This window comes from Protomyctophum bolini (assembly GCF_963924005.1).
Source record: "Protomyctophum bolini genome assembly, chromosome: 21".
Taxonomy (NCBI): domain Eukaryota; kingdom Metazoa; phylum Chordata; class Actinopteri; order Myctophiformes; family Myctophidae; genus Protomyctophum; species Protomyctophum bolini.
In genome coordinates, this window is record NC_137882.1 from 29,597,289 (window position 1) to 29,613,914 (window position 16,626).

The following is a 16,626-nucleotide window of genomic DNA, read 5'->3' on the forward strand; positions in this document are numbered from 1 at the left end:
TAGACCCCTTGGTGTGGTTGTTCATGTCATGTGTTTATGAGGTGACGGTACTTCATTAGACCCCTTGGTGTGGTTGTTCATGTCATGTGTTTATGAGGTGACGGTACTTCATTAGACCCCTTGGTGTGGTTGTTCATGTCATGTGTTTATGAGGTGACGGTACTTCATTAGACCCCTTGGTGTGGTTGTTCATGTCATGTGTTTATGAGGTGACGGTACTTCATTAGACCCCTTGGTGTGGTTGTTTATGTCATGTGTTTATGAGGTGACGGTACGTCATTAGACCCCTTGGTGTGGTTGTTGTATTATGTGCAATGATGTCTTCCCTTTGTATTTAGGGTTTCTTCCTGCAGGCTGAAACCTTGACAGTCAAACAGTGGTGCTCAACATTTTTTCATGTCATGGACCCCCAGAATTAACTGTATTTGGCTGCAGACCCCCATCTGAAAATATGTAGTTCCAGGGACCCCCCCCCCCCCAAGAAGCAAAGCTTTTGAGTTAAAAATGTTCGCTCTGAAAGAATACATATTCAAAGATTTGAGGCACATTTTCACGAGGAAAAAAAATAGCAGATCTACAAGCTTGCGCCGCACTACGAGCTTCTAGATCTGCTATTTTTTCAATAGCTAAAGTATGACATTATGCTTAAAACACCAAAAGGGGTTCCCGTCCTGAATGGATTGATCATTTTATCCATAAGTATACGTTGGCTATTCAAAAATGCTCGATCTACAAGCTGACAGCGTGCACCACCTTATGAAATAAAATACATTCTTTATTTTGACTTGTCAGCAGTTAAACGCATCACTAGCAACTTGCAATCCCATCATATTTAATAGCCGTAAAGTTTGGAAAGACATCAATCACTCTCCCCCGTTCTCTCCTGTGGCATAGTACTTCCCCCAACCATAACACCTTCAAACCCTGGTTATATATGATGCCAGGCATCAAATAAATTAATCACTTTCTTTCTTTTAAAGACGAGACTTGTACACTATTCCCTTCGACACATTTGTTTTGATTCTTTCAAGTTGAGTGCATGCATGGATGGTCCAATCTAAGCAAACAATTTTGTGGAACCGGCTTAAACCGCCTGAAGCACGACTTACTTTTAAGAAAGGCTGTAAACTTGAAGTCTAGATCGATCTCTGAGTTTTTATACCAGCCAATACTGAAAACACTAAGAAGAAATTGGCACTCCAGATAACTGCAGAAGACTTGTTTTATATACTGTATATGTGTGCTAAAATACAATCCCCTGCTATATAAACCATGCCGCAAGATATCCCAATATCCCATAAAATGATCATGTCTTTTAATGTCTTTTCTGAGGTCAGAGGTACCAAAACTAGTATACCAAATCGGAAGCGGGACTTGCATCTGTATGCTGTATGCAGCAGTGCTGTGTCATCATTTTGGCACTCGGTTGTAAATGCAGTGTCACCTTGCTCGGGGGTTTCTGTTCCACATCCCCATTGCCTATGTCTTTTTGGCACTGGCGGGGGGACCGACACCAGGAAGCAATAAATTGACGTAGCTTTTCTAGCAGCATATTACTGTACAGAAATAAAATCTGCTTCCATGAGCCTGGTGAGAGAGAGAGAGAGATTCTAACATGCCGAAAGAATCTGCAAGGGTAGAACACGTCCAATTTACTTCCAACGTTTTTATGGAAATAATTATGGAGCATTCCACGAGTGAAGGCAATACACAAAATACAGTTAAAACACTGCAACAAAACTGGTGTTTAGCCTACCCGAGGGGAGGGGTGTGTGTGTGTGTGTGTGTGTGTGTGTGTGTGTGTGTGTATGTGTGTGTGTGTGTGTGTGCATGCACACGTGCGTGCACACGTGCGTGCGCGTGTGTCAGAGAGATTGTCATTGTACATAGAGAAATAGATTAATTAATAAAAACGTGTTTGATGATGGCAAGTGTATTTCTTTTTAGTCTATAGCCTACTGATAAATAAAGTGAATCTTTTATTAATAATTAACACATACTTTTAAACAAACTAAAGTCATTACTGCACATCCAATCATGATTAATCTTCAATTAATATAAGTTTAATTAATAAAAACGTGTTTGATGATGGCACAAGTGTATTTCTTTTTAGGCTATAGCCTACTGATAAATAAAGTGAATCTTTTATTAATAATGAACACATACTTTTAAATAAACTAAAGTCATTACTGCACATCCAATCATGATTAATATTCAATTAATATAACTTTGGTGCCAAATACAAAACTCTAATCTATGAATGCGTTACTTGTGACCCCAACTTCAATCAGCACCGAGACCCATGATGTCTTTGTACAAGTATTGGTGAAATGCATATCTTATGAAATAAACAGGTTGTCACTGATGGTTATACCGTATTCTACAAAAAGTTAAAATAAGGAAATCTCTGCCCGACAGCAACGATATACTGTATCATGCACGCGAGATCCAAACATATCCAAATTGGAGTGAGATGTTGAGGGGCCTCCATACAGCATGCCTCCAAAACCACTTTCACCTCTGTCCATAGGGGGTGCCACAAACGCTTGCACCATCTATCGTCAAACTGGATTTCCGGAAACTTCACTTCCGGACACTTCACTTCCGGACACTTCACTGCCGGAAACTTCACTTCCGGGCACTTCACTTCCGGGCACTTCACCTCCGGGCACTTCACTTCCGGGAACTTCACTTCCGGCAACTTCACTTCCGGGCACTTCACTTCCAGGCACTTCACTTCCGGAAACTTCACCTCCGGGCACTTCACTTTCGGGAACTTCACTTCCGGACACTTCACTTCCGGACACTTCCTCGTTAGACGGTGCATGGTGGACAGGTTGACAACAGGGGCAGTCATCTCCACAGTCTTCTTCTGCTTTATTTTTGTCCTCTTCATCTAAGCATATGTCACCCATTTCGTCATCCTGTTTTTTCCTCTCTATTGCCTGGGTATTGTGAGTTGTCTTGATGAGTGACAGGTGTGTTGTGAGTTCCGAATACCTTTTTTGAACATCTGCACTAAACTTCTTAATTCTTCTTAGATGGTCCTTGAGTTGGTCATATTCTGCCTGCATTTGCTTCTCCTTCTCGTAGCTCTCGTGCATCAACGTCCGGTGCTCGGCCTTCATATTCTTTTCCTTAATTTTCCACTCCTCTCTGTGCTTATCCCAGATTACGTGTTTCTGTTCCAAAGTGTCCGTGGCGGCTTTGAGCTCTACCTCCTTCTCTACATAGGTCACTTTGATGGACAGGATCGCTTCGTCCTTTTCAGAAAGACGCTCTTGCATGGCGCCGATCTCATCTTGAGTCTTCGACAGAGTCTCCTTGAAGTCCGTGTTGTCTTCCTCCTTCTCGTTCAGAGTCTCTTTGAGGACGTCAACCTCCACCCTGAGGGCCCTGACCTGTGCCTGTGCCTCAGCCACGTTCGCTTCATAAGCGATCATCTCTTCCTCCTTCTCCGCCACGGTCTCTCTGAGGGTGGCGTTCTCTTTACTGAGAGTGATGCTCGCGTCCTCATTCTCTGCCAGAAACTTTTCTTGGGCGTCTGCCTCTTCTTCCGCCTTAGCCAATTTCTGTCTGAGCCTTTTGAGCTTCTCCGAGTCTTTCTCCAAGATCTTGATCTTTTCCTCTGCGATGTAAAGCTCCTGAACCAATTCCTCCTTTGCTTTAGCCAGTTGCTCTTTAAATTTTGCCCGCATTTCCTGTTTCTCGTCCTTGTAGGTCCGCTTCATGTCGGTCAGGTCTTCTTCCATTTGTGATCTCTCATCTTGGATAGATTGCTTCATGTCGGACATCTTTTCCTTCATCTCCGATTTCTTTTCGTCGAAGGTGACTTCTTGAGCGAGCAGCTGCTCTTGCATCATGGTTTTCTCCTCGTCCCACTCCTGCAGCTTCCCGGTCAATTCTAATAACAGCTTTGCTTTCTCCTCATCCCAGAACACGGGGGGAGGGCCAGTGTCCTCCTCGTACAACTCGGCATCCTCCTTCGATCGTTTCGTTTTGGCCTTCTCGGGCTCCGCAGGCACCTCTTGCGTTTCCTCTTCTTCCGGGACCTCCGGCTCCACAGGTGGCTCCTCCGGCTCCGGTGTTTCCTGCGCCGGTTCGCTGGGAGGCTCCGGCGCAATCTCCGCGGGGCTCTGGGCGACTGACGGGGTGTCCCAGCACGTGTCCTCATATTGGGGCACCGGCTTCCTCAACAGCACCTCCTCCTGGTACCGTCTGTATATGTCGTTGTCGAGTCTTTTCATCATCCGGCCCGCTCGAAGCGGCCTGGGAGCCATGGTCGACAGGATATTTAGCAGCCGCTGGTTTTCCGAGTCTATACGATGGACTTCGTTATTCGTAAAGGAGTAGTTTCTCCTGTAAGCACTCCCATAGTCCACGGCAAAAGAATGTTCCGCCGTTTGCTTTTCATAGTCCATGTAACGGACCGGTTCACTGGTAAAGTCAATTTTCCTGTGTGCACTGCCATTGTTCAAACCTGAAGAATGTTCCATCATTATTTTGTCGTAGTCAATACGACGGACTTCACCATTGGCAAAATAGTCGTTTTTCCTGTATGGACTCGCATTGTTCACGCCTAAATAACTTTCCTTCATTTGCTTTTCACAACAACCTCTACAACGGACTTCGGTGGTTATAGAGTCATTCTTCTTGCATGCACTTCCACTATTCACGCCCAAAGAATGTTCCTTTATTTGCTTTTCGGAACAGTTATTACAACGGATTTCATTGGTGACAGGCGGAGGACCCACAACCCCCACACCTATAGACTGTTCCATCACTTGCAAAACTTCTAAACAATGAAATATAAACTACAAATTGTATTCTGTATCACGACTACGTGTGTCTTCTGATCCCGTCTGTAAACATGAAGAAGCGTTCTGGTCGACGTCATTATATATATACATATACAGGCACTGCAAAACATTGCCCAAATATGGACTCCCTTGGCTTCCCTGTGAGGTTAGGTTAGGGGTTGGGGTAGGGTAGGTACTATAGGTATACAGTCAGACATGTGTTCCCTGTGAGGTTAGGTTAGGGGTTGGGGTAGGTTATAGGTACTAGTCTAGGTAGGTATACAGTCAGACATGTGTTCCCTGTGAGGTTAGGTTAGGGGTTGCGGTAGGGTAGGTACTAGTCTAGGTAGGTATACAGTCAGACATGCGTTACAAGTTGAGCCAGCTGGTCACAAGCTTGCAGCCTTTCCGGCAATTTTCCAACGGTTCCTTTCATATGTTCCGGGGCGATGAGCAGCTGGTGGGCAGTGCCGTCAAAAGTGCCGGTTTTCCAGACGTGTACATCTTTGACTATAGTGCTATTTGTAGAAGTAAGGACAGATGGAGGAATGTATACAGTGCTCAACATGAAAACATTTGCACGACACGTGCAATATAAAATATTAATATCATCCATATTATCTAGCAATACTATGTCTATTCTGGGGGGAATATGCACGTTGCTCTGCGAGCTTGTATTTTTGGTTAAGAGCTTTGGCGTTGACAGAAAAAAGCAGCCCGAGAAATGCAGGCACAGGTGTGAAAAATGGGTTACAAAATCGTGGGATAAAAAAAATATATATATATAAAAAAATAAATGCGGCACTAGCCACTCCTATGCATGGCTTTGTGTGTATGTGTGTCTGTCCGTTTGAGCGCGGAATGTGCTCAGCTGATTGGCTGAGCACGGAATGTGATGTATGATGATAAGAGCACCGCTCACTTAACACGCGTGTGATTTTTGAGCGGCGTAAGCCCCTCCTATATACAGCTTTTGTCCCCACACGTCTCAATATTTGCCATCGACATTGAAAGGAGGAATTATGTCAAATGTGGCCAAATATTTTAACGTCCTTTTTGGACACATAATTGAAAGAAAAGTCTCGCGAGAACAACAACAACAACAACAACAACAACATACATTTGCATTGATGTCCGTGTTTGGTTTGTCTATTCTGTCCACCGATAGCCCTTATCAGATGAAATATGATGTCCACACTGTTTGTACGCATTGGTTCAATCAATTTGTGAGTTATCTGACTGAAATAAAATTAATGACGAAATGGTAGAGCTTTTGAGTAAATTATAACTACATTGGATCCATTGGACCACCGGCTCCTTTTTTCCCCTCTCCCATCTCCTGAAAAGTAACACTTTTGGAGCATATACATTTTCCAGCCGACCAGACTGTTGCCTCTCGCAATTTTCAAATGCTTCCAATCATACAGTCTGGAGCAACAGAAGCTCTATCATGACTCACAAGCAAGCAATAAAGTGGAAGTAATAATATTTTTGCTTGGATTTCGGGAGGTGTATAGTTCCAGACTCTATAGAGCTATATTCGAAGATTGTGGAATAGTTGTCTGGCTATAAGCGAGACTTAAGCCGAAGGTGACATTGATATATATTTGTTGTGTGTGTGTGTGCAGGAGCGATGCCGGTGCCAGAGCAGCCTGCGGAGCAGGAGAAGGGTGCCACGGTGCCCCCAGCGATGGCAGCCTCCAACGGAGACGGGTCTGAGACGGAGACGGCCTCCGCCATCCTGGCCTCTGTCAAAGAGCAGGTAAGGCCTTCTCTTCCTGTGGTGGGAGAGGGGTAATGTCATGTATCTCTCAAACCACCAGATGTCGTGTGATTCTGCTATAGGGGGCGGTCATATAGCAGAATGGGCAGAGAGAACCAGAAGGTCACAAGTTGGATTCCCGTCCCATGCAGCCCGCAGCTATGATGCGTTGAGGTGTCCAGGAGTGAGACTCTTAACCCTGCAGCCTTTGTTCAATAGTTTTGATGGTTTTTGCCTTTCACAACCATGTAGTACTATGCTAGATCCAGACCAGAATCTGTCGGTTCGGAGTTAGACACATTTACCATTTATTGCAATGACATTGCATTCAGTTCGGCGGTGCGACTGCTCCTGTGATTCTACAGAGAACCTGCGCAAGCATGGCATAATCTGAGATCATGTTAAACAGTGCATCGGTGTGTCCGCATATTGTTTTCTGTTTCCTGTGTACGCTATTTGTGTAAAATGCATATACTTGAGTCTGAATATTCCACTTGAAGGTCTGTTATTGACTCGGTAAAGCTTCTTCCACTGCCTCGGTTGCATGATAATCTCATTTTCCACAAAAAGCTATAATAGCGTGCTCCTTAATACCACCTTTGCAGCCATCATCTGCGTGAAGCTCAAGCTGAATTTCCCGAATAAGGACTATACGGTACATTGGCGTTGCCACAGTGTTAGTTTCCGGTATAGCCCCAACACACCCTGTGTGACCCTCTCTTATCTCTCTTTCTCTCCTGTCTGGCACCTCTGGCCTCCATTTGTCTCTCTGTGGCTGTGCTTTGTACCGGGGCTTCTTTGTTGTATGGCCGTACAAAAAAAGAATAGAACAAGTCAAGCCAATGATGGATGGGTGTGGAAAGGGGGGAAGCCTAATGGAGGACAAATGTTTGAGATTATAGGGTGAAGAGGGAGAGAGGGGGGGGGGAGAGCTGAAGCCAAGTAGGCGTAATTGGAAAAGTCATTAAAACCAAAGGCAATTACTCAATGGGAAGCACTCGGAGGTATAGCGACCGTGCTCTTAACCCATTCTGACCTGAGATCAGATTCATACGGGGTTTCCACTGGACACACACTGGTCTGATTAGCCCATTCTGACCTGAGATCAGATTCAAAAAATGTCAGTCGTTCTTCGATTTTTCAAAAATAGCAGACCTACAAGCTCGTAGCGCGCCACTCGGTGGCGCGCTATGAGCTTGTAGATCTGCTATTTTTCAATAGCTAAAGCACGACATGATGCTAACACGAAAAGGGGTCCCGTTCAGAATGGGTTAAAGTAATGATGGGCATTGGGGCAGTATGTGACATGTTACATGTGATCCCAGGTGAGACGGGGGATTTGACTTCAAATCGTTTTTTCAAACCTTTTCTGCTGTTTCAAATGTTGTGCTCACTGAGGAAGTACAGTATAAGGTACTGTATAGGAGAGGAGGAGGCAGATATGTGTAGGACATTACCGGTTCATATTGGAAGGTTGTCCCCCACAGGGGCTCTGCACAGAGAGAGAGAGAGAGAGAGAGAGAGAGAGAGGCTCTGCGCGCTATGGGTTTGATTAATGTAACTCTACATGCCTGAGTGGGTGGCAGTCACACTTTCAATCGATAGCCTTGGAAAGTCTGTGTGTGTGTGTGTGTGTGTGTGTGTGTGTGTGTGTGGGTCTGCTCTGCACACGTCTGTGTGGGGAACGAAAGCACGTCTGCAATAAAAGTCACTTTACTTCTTTGTGCAACTCTTGCTTTTATACTTCAAAGAATGTCCCCCCCCCCCCCCCCCCCCGTCCCAATTTCAAGATCTAAACACCCACTCGGAGTTCATGTGCACGTACTGTAGTGTTTGCCTCTCCTGAAAAGGCATTTTGAGTCACAAAGTCTGGTGAATAGTATGGGCTCCAGTTCACACTAATTGCACTGGGCCACTTGTGTTTTGGCCTTGGACCTCATGGTCCTTTGTGTAATAAAACACTGTTTAATTTCACGTTCAGCCATCATGTCGGCATGCCATTCAGAGACTCAGGCATGTCATTTAGATTTAACCCATTCTAAACGGGAACCCCTTTTGGTGTTAGCATCATGTTATGCTTTAGCTATTGAAAAAATAGCAGATCTACAAGCTCATAGCGCGCCACCGAGTGGCGCGCTACGAGCTTGTAGGTCTGCTATTTTTTGAAAAATCGAAGAACGACTGACATTTTTTTAGAATCTGATCTCAGGTCAGAATGGGGTTAATCAGACCAGTGTGTGCCCAGTGGGAAACCTCGTATGAATCTGATCTCAGGTCAGAATGGGTTAAGTTCGTCGGCGGGGGCTCAAAATGTGTCACCGCACTTTAGTGGCACAGAGTATTCCGTTTACCCTCACCTGGTGAAGGACAAACGCTGATGGCAATTCTTCAGCAGATGCTTTTCCCTCCCCCTCTGTTTACCGACCATGCATTCATGAAAGAATGTCATTCCATCTGTGCGCGTGCTCGTGCGTGTGTGTGTGTGTGTGTGTGTGTGTGTGTGTGTGTGTGTGTGTGTGTGTGTGTGTGTGTGTGTGTGTGTGTGTGTGTGTGTGTGTGTGTGTGTGTGTGTGTGTGTGTGTGTGTGTGTGTGTGTGTGTGTGTGTGTGTGTGTGCGCATGTGCGTGTGTGTGTGTGTGCGCATGTGCGTGCGTGCGTGCGTGCGCAGGGCCAGATGCAGCAAAGCCAGAGGAGCGGAAGATTTTACAAGCTTGTAGATCTGCTATTCCTTTCTGAGAAAGTGATTACCCCATTCTGGACGGGAACCCCTTTTGGTGTTTTAACTAAGCATTATATGTTATACTTTATAGCTATTGAAAAATAGCAGATCCACAAGCTCATACCGCGCCACCGAGTGGCGCGCTACGAGCTTGCAGGTCTGCTATTTTTGAAATATCGTGAAAATGAGGCACAAATCTTTGAATATATATTCTTTCGGAAGCCTTTTTTTTTATTTCGACGTCAGGCCTAAATGGGTTAAGTGTGTCTTTTATGAATATTGAAACAATGAAAGCATTAACCAAAAACATATATTATACTAAATAATAACTATACATTGAAATTAATCCAATGGAGTCAACGACTCATTTCCTGAAACGAACCATTTTATTCATGCAAGGTTTCTACTTTCTATACCTAACGGCTCATATAGCGACAATACTTTTGTCGTCATTCCAGCAAACGGCTGCTAAGCCTCGTATGTCATTACCTGTGGATTCAAGCACTGCAGGTGTAGAGGACTGAGGCCTCAGGCTTACCCTTTAAAGGCCAACTGTATGACACCCACCATTCATACAAGGCCTATTTTCTGCTCTAGTCTGTGTTTTTGGGTCCGACTTTTGAAGATGCGTTTGGAACGCTGCTTCAACGTCAAAGCAGGCCACAGCTGAAAGGTTATCTCAGTACTTTAGCTGCGTGGTGGCGGTTTTTCAAGTTTATTAAAGCACCTGCAGCTTTTAAGGAGGTTCAGTTTCCTTGGCATTTTGTCTCTTTCTTTCTTTTTAAATGGGTGACGTCTTTTTTTGTTGTTGCTTTTTACCTTTTTCGTTTTCCTTGACTCCATCCTTGACCTCTCCACTTCCGTTTCATTTCTGTATGTATCTCTGAGTTATTTTTCCCCGTTGCATTTTAATCACACGTGCAGGCTCTGTGCCAAATGAGTCACCACGCAGGCCAAGGCCACACCGGGAGATTCTGGACTTATTCCAGATGTCCAATCTGCACCTAATTCACCGGTTCCCAACCCGTGCAGCCGAGGGTGTCGCAAGGTCGCCCACAAATAATTGGCAATTATTTTGATACTAAAAAGGGATATGTGTGTATATAAGAAGAACTTAAAGTATACTATGTTTGTTCCATTGATCCGGGGAGGGAGAGGGAGAGGGAGAGATTGTGTCAGTGGTTCTGAAAGATGCATGCAATAAGACATTTAAGGCACAAGCGACCTTCTGTTTTTGCTAGTTTGTGTTGTGTGCTGACCATAGAGTAATAAAAGGATAGAGACCGAACCGGAGCGTTGGCCCCGCCCCCCCCGCGCTATTCATTTCAATAGAAGTTTCTCAGTGGCGTTTTGAAGCACCCGGAAGACTGCCCGGAAGTACAACTCAATGGCTCGAGCGAGCGGAAGTTTAGCCTATAGCCTAGCCGACACGCATGTGACGTCATTAACGTCCGTCCACCTCCGTGAAAGTGCTGCAATTGCACATTTCGCCAGTAGGTATAGTGGCAGCTTCAATGTTGGTTGTTAGCCTTACTGGAGGCTTGGTGCCAACACTGTATAGTATAGGCTATGGCAGAGTAAAAGGCATTACTTTACAACAACAACAAAGAGAAAACTATGCCAGTGTAAAACATATATGGGAAGACATGGAGATACAGGGTTTCTGCCCGACAGCACTGTCAGCAGGGCCACTTACACAACACCACTGTATGACTTCTCATGAATAATTCATATACACTACAGTATACACACACAGTGGCACGCACGCAGGCACGCACGCAGGCACGCACACAGGCACGAAGGCAGGCAGGCATGCACACAATCAACACACACACACACACACACACACACACACACACACACACACACCATTATGCATGGTTTCATGATCTTTTCAACTAGGTATATTTGCCTTATCAGCACATCTTGAATACAGGACATTATTCTTTACTGTGGCCAGGTGTGTGTGTGTGTGTGTGTGTGTGTGTGTGTGTGTGTGTGTGTGTGTGTGTGTGTGTGTGTGTGTGTGTGTGTGTGTGTGTGTGTGTGTGTGTGTGTGTGTGTGTGTGTGTGTGTGTGTGTGTGTGTGTGACTGTGCTATTTTCAGCCGCAGACATTTTCATGCCTAAAGATTTTACACAGTACTCTCAAGTACTGTGTGCGTGTGTGTGTGCGTGCGCACGCGCGCGGTGCAGCATGCTGCTCCAGTAACCCAGCAGGGCCTCTCCCCGTGCGGCTCATTAACATGCCTAACACCTTACTCCACTGTGGCCATCCCCGAGGAGGACAGGGAGCATATCTACCACTTACAATACACCATCTGTCCTCCTGTGTGTGTGTGTGTGTGTGTGTGTGTGTGTGTGTGTGTGTGTGTGTATGTGTGTGTGCATTCTGACAGGTACTGTACACACTTTCCTTAGGAAAGCGTGCATTGACAATTGCCGGCTTCCCTCTCCCGAACACAGAACACAAATTAGCCCTTGGCTAAATCCCACCTCTAAAAAGCCAATCCAAAATAGTTTAGCAACTGTTGCTATGCAGGTCAAGCTTTGCCACCTCATAGCTGTCAATGTTATTATTTTGCATGGCTGTGTCCTTTGTTTTTTTGCGCAGTGCTGGGTGTGTCAGTCGTATAACTTTCTCGACGCTAAGCCGTCGCGTATGTTATTATACACGGCTTGGCGTCGAGAAAGTTACACGACTGACACACCCAGGTGATGGCAATAATGCTAATTGTATTCTTACCGGTATAGTGCAGCATGAAAACTCCTGTCGGGTGGTCGTTAAAAGTTGTTTTCTCCCTCTGTCATTTCCTCGTATGTCATTCAAATTTTGTCCAGGCCTGGTTGACTAGATTTAGAAGACATTTTGATGCTCTTCCTATACTGAAACAATCAATTATTTATATGGAGAAATCCAGTCATTTATAACATAACATGCATCTCTATGGTGGAGAAGGACAGGTTTTTCTCCCAACTGATTAGCATTGCTAATTCTAATGCTTTGCAATCTGAATAGAATTAACATATAAAACCTTGGCCCTTTTCTCACCGACCATGTTCTGTTCCTGACAATCTACTGAATTGCCAATGGCAGGACATCTGTAATGCTGTATGCATGCATACACAGTGCATATCGACCCCGTGGCGTTCCAATACGTTAAAGTACAGTTTGTCCGGGGGGGTGCAGGGTAAGTAAAATGCATTGGCAGTTGCAGCTTGCCCTAAGGGGGGTTAATAGGTTTTTATGTCAACATTGGTTGCACTCCCACGCACACACACACCTAGAGTCATGCAAATGTGCTGTACACTCAGTAGCATACACAAACAGTAGCTTGTTGTATTGTCACGTTTTATAGACTGCCACATGTTTGCGTCATCGTGTATTCATTTGCCTATAACATTCCATTTGGCATTATCAGCAGCATGGCCTCTCACGCCTCATTCTAGACTACGTCCGTTTCTAGCAGTGGTGGAAGGTTCCTATAACGACAGTGGGTGTGCCCACCTGCCCCGCAACCTACCTTTAGGTAGGCTAGGATTGCGTGGGGGGACACACGATGACGAGGCAGATTTATTAATTAATTTCCCCCAGATGGTCTAACAATGTCATGATTTGACCAATGTATTATACCAATCTCGTACACCAATTGCTCACGAAAGCAAGATCCTTGACCCAATTACAGCCACTGCATCTTATACCTTTTTAATGAAAGTAAAAGTATAGTCTGAGGAAAAGGAACGGTTCTGTTCACCAGGACACACATATTTGATACTGAGATGGCTCTGTGAGTCAAGTCAGCGTGGAGATTACCCGGCGGGGGTTGCTGACCCTCCGCTCCCTCCCGGCTCATGGTTCTTTACTGGCCGACGGTATACATATAGCCTCTCCGCTGACCGTGTCAGTGTAGTGTTGCTGTAGCCCTGGTCCAGTGCTTACAGAGTGCTTTAAGCTTACAGCTGTAAGCACTGGACCAGGGCTATAGTGTTGCTGCAGGAGTGCGAATGAACCGTGCGGCGACTGCGGTCACTGGAACAAAGCCACCGTATTAGCGTTTGAATACCTGTTCTGTGAACACCGTAAAGGTGTGTGCAAAATGAACAGGGGGAGGGGAGCTTCAGCCTTCAGTCAGTGGGTGCTTTTTGGCTTACTATTGTGTCAGTGGGTGCTCTTAAGCCCTCAAGCACTCCCGGAGTTGACGCCGTTGGTTTCTAGACTTAACGTAACACCCTGTCTGCCTCTGATTGGCCTGCCCCCTCCTACTAGTATACTGGTAAGAGCTAGTAGGTACAGGCGGGACACCCATTAGCCCAGCCAACTCGCTAGCATAATGGTCTAATCACAAGACTACGGATCCCACTGCCTGGGTTCGAATCCTGCTCCCGTCACTATTTTCCCAACAACCGCAGACCAGTTTTTATTTGCCGATAAAGTATAGTTTTACACCACGGCGGAGTAAAACTATACTTTAGCAATATGGAGTAAACACATTTATTCCATATTGCTCTGCTTTGTCTATCGCTAAATGTGTGTATTCTCTTTGTTCATGTCAAGGTGCAGGTTTGTCTACAATGTGTTAAAATATAATGTCCATGTATTTGCCAGAGATGAAGGTTCCCCTTAAAAAAACCTCCTTTATCCACAAGACATTTCATGTGCTTGCTAAATAGTCACCGTATCGATTTGAAATCATTGGATCGTATCATATCTTATCGCCATAATGAACCAATGTCGTCCATGTATCGTCAACCATGCATTGTGATACGTATGGTATCGCTGTTAGAATGTATCGTAAGGGCCGATTCATACTCCTATTTTAGAGCCGAATGAAAGTCGGTTCGGCTCTGTAGAGCCTACAATGTGACGTCATTTGAGGTTCGGGGGGGGGGGGGGGTACTGTCCTAAAGATGGCTCTTCGGTGCAACTGAAAATTTCTGACGAGCCGAAATCATTTTGGCACTACTGCGCCGAAACAGCGGTAAAATTGGAGTATGAATCGGCCCCCTACACACCTATAGTCACAACACACACATGCAGGCTTGGGAGGAATTATTTGGCACAGCAACGAAACTGTGGAGAAAAATGTCCAAAAAAAGAGTGTGTGTGTGTGTGTGTGTGTGTGTGTGTGTGTGTGTGTGTGTGTGTGTGTGTGTGTGTGTGATATGTGACACAACTCCCACTAGTATCCATATATAATTTATAAAAGTGGTGCCACCGGTACAACTGTAGCCATTGAAGTCTCTCCGGCTATATCTTTCATTGCGTTGCATCATGTCTCAACCTGCCTCATTAGAAGAGTTACACGGTGTCTTTTCAGACTTTAGACTTTATTATCCCATTCTGACCTGAGATCAGATTCATAAGAGGTTTCCACTGGACACACACTGGTCTGATTAACCCATTCTGACCCGAGATCAGATTCTAAAAATGTCAGTCGTTCTTCGATTTTTCAAAAATAGCAGACCTACAAGCTCGTAGCGCGCCACTCGGTGGTGCGCTATGAGCTTGTAGATCTGCTATTTTTCAATAGCTAAAGCATAACATGATGCTGACACCAAAATGGGTTCCCGTTCAGAATGGGTTAAAGCCCTTCAGGGGAAAAATTCCTTTCCACTGTGCAACACTATACAACAGCACATCATAGCAGCCAACACTGACTACACCGCCACCAACAACACGATGACAGACAGGCAGTTCACACTTGTAACTACATACTAGATTAGTTTTTACTTCACCGGAGTATTTCCAATTATCAATATTATATGTATCATAATATGGGTTATACCAGTAATGGTGATATTTATATAATTGTCTAATTGTTGCGGTGGACATTTTATACTTTGCCGCAGTGACTTGTGTATGATTGCGGCGGAAATTATTTATGAGTGATTGTAGTGGTGATTTGTGTATAATCGCGGTGGTGACTGTTTATGAATATTGCAGTGGTGTTTGTGTACAATCGGCAGAATGTAGTTTATTTTTAATAGAGCAGCTATTTTAATAGAGAGTATGACTTCAATGTATGAGACCCGGGTACTCGGGGACAACACACACCCGTTACACCGCCAATACCATCTTTTACCATCAGGGCAACGGTACATGGTACCCTCTCTGCAAGCTAGGGCCTCAAGATCGTTTTTTCCTATAAGCATATAGGACTTATGAACAAGCAGGCCCCATCTCAGTTCATTTGTTTATCCAGTTCCGTGCATAAAGTGTGATGTGATGCCTCCTGGAACTATGACTGGTGGCCTTCTGTTGGCATCGTTTCTTTATTGTCTATGTACTGTGTGATCTGTTTGTTTGCATTATGTTTTATGTACAGTATATCCTGATGACTGCTGTGCACAAAACAAATTTCCGAAAAGGACAAACAAAGTATCTATCTATCTATCTGTCAAGAAAATAGCAGATCTATCCACAAGCTCACAGTGAGTACATCGCCTATATTGTCACAATACTGTTGCCTCTTTCTCATAATATTTGACAATATGGACAATGTTTGACCAGTTTTTTATAGCATAGTTTGTTGATTACTTTGTGATGTGGTCTTTTACTTTTTGAGCCTTTGAGGTATTATAAAAGTCCTTAAATTGTAACCCCCCAATCAGGTTGAGATCCACTGCTTTAGTGAGCAGTCAGAGGGTGATATTAGGTGACTCTGCTTAGTATTCGGCGGAGCGAGCCTTATTGAGCCCCATGTGACAACTGGGACTCCATGGCTAACCTGGAACACATTGAATCGCTATTCGTGCGGCAGCTGCATCCATGCAGCCTTTGAACGTGGCTGTGACTTTTTACATGGCGCCCTGCGGTGCTTAGAAAGTACACTCCTTATTTTTATGTTACATTTTTCGCTGTGGATTTTGTGCATTTGTGGAGCCAAATAGCTTTGTTTGTAAGTGAGGGTCCTTGGTGTGAATTGTGGAGAAAAGTTGAAGTTGGATGTCTTTGTTTCATATGCTCTTTATTTGTGTTGGCTGTGGATTTTGTGGATTTGTGGAGCCAAATACATATTTATTGACATCTAAAATAGCATTATAGCGCCACCAGGAGGCCTTTTTTTGTGCAAAGCAACACATGTATTACTGCTGTACATTTTGTCCAACCGTCACAAACGTTCCTGACCTGGTGGAGGGAGACCTATGCTCTGAGGCGCACCTAATATCGTCTCGACTAAACGCCCAGCCCGATAATAGTATCAACATTGACTTTGCGAGACAGATCATAATACAGTGACATATTTAACTTGCGTGCTAGCTATAGGCCGTGTGCCACATCTGTGGATGAAGAAGTGTCACTCAGTGTTACACACCAGTGCACGCCTTTTCCTCCTCTAATGCTTC

The 16,626-nt window shown here is 44.8% G+C and overlaps 1 protein-coding gene across 1 annotated transcript in view; it reads left to right on the forward strand.

The window, feature by feature from the left end:
* Positions 1-6,432: 6,432 nt before the first annotated feature.
* Positions 6,433-16,626, forward strand: part of LOC308336688 (catenin delta-2-like) — a gene marked incomplete at both ends in the record, with an annotated part of 436,833 nt that continues 426,639 nt past the window's right edge. The window contains one exon of the mRNA XM_080794186.1: positions 6,433-6,561. Coding sequence (XP_080650312.1) covers positions 6,433-6,561 — 129 coding nt within the window. The remainder of the gene's footprint in view (positions 6,562-16,626) is intronic.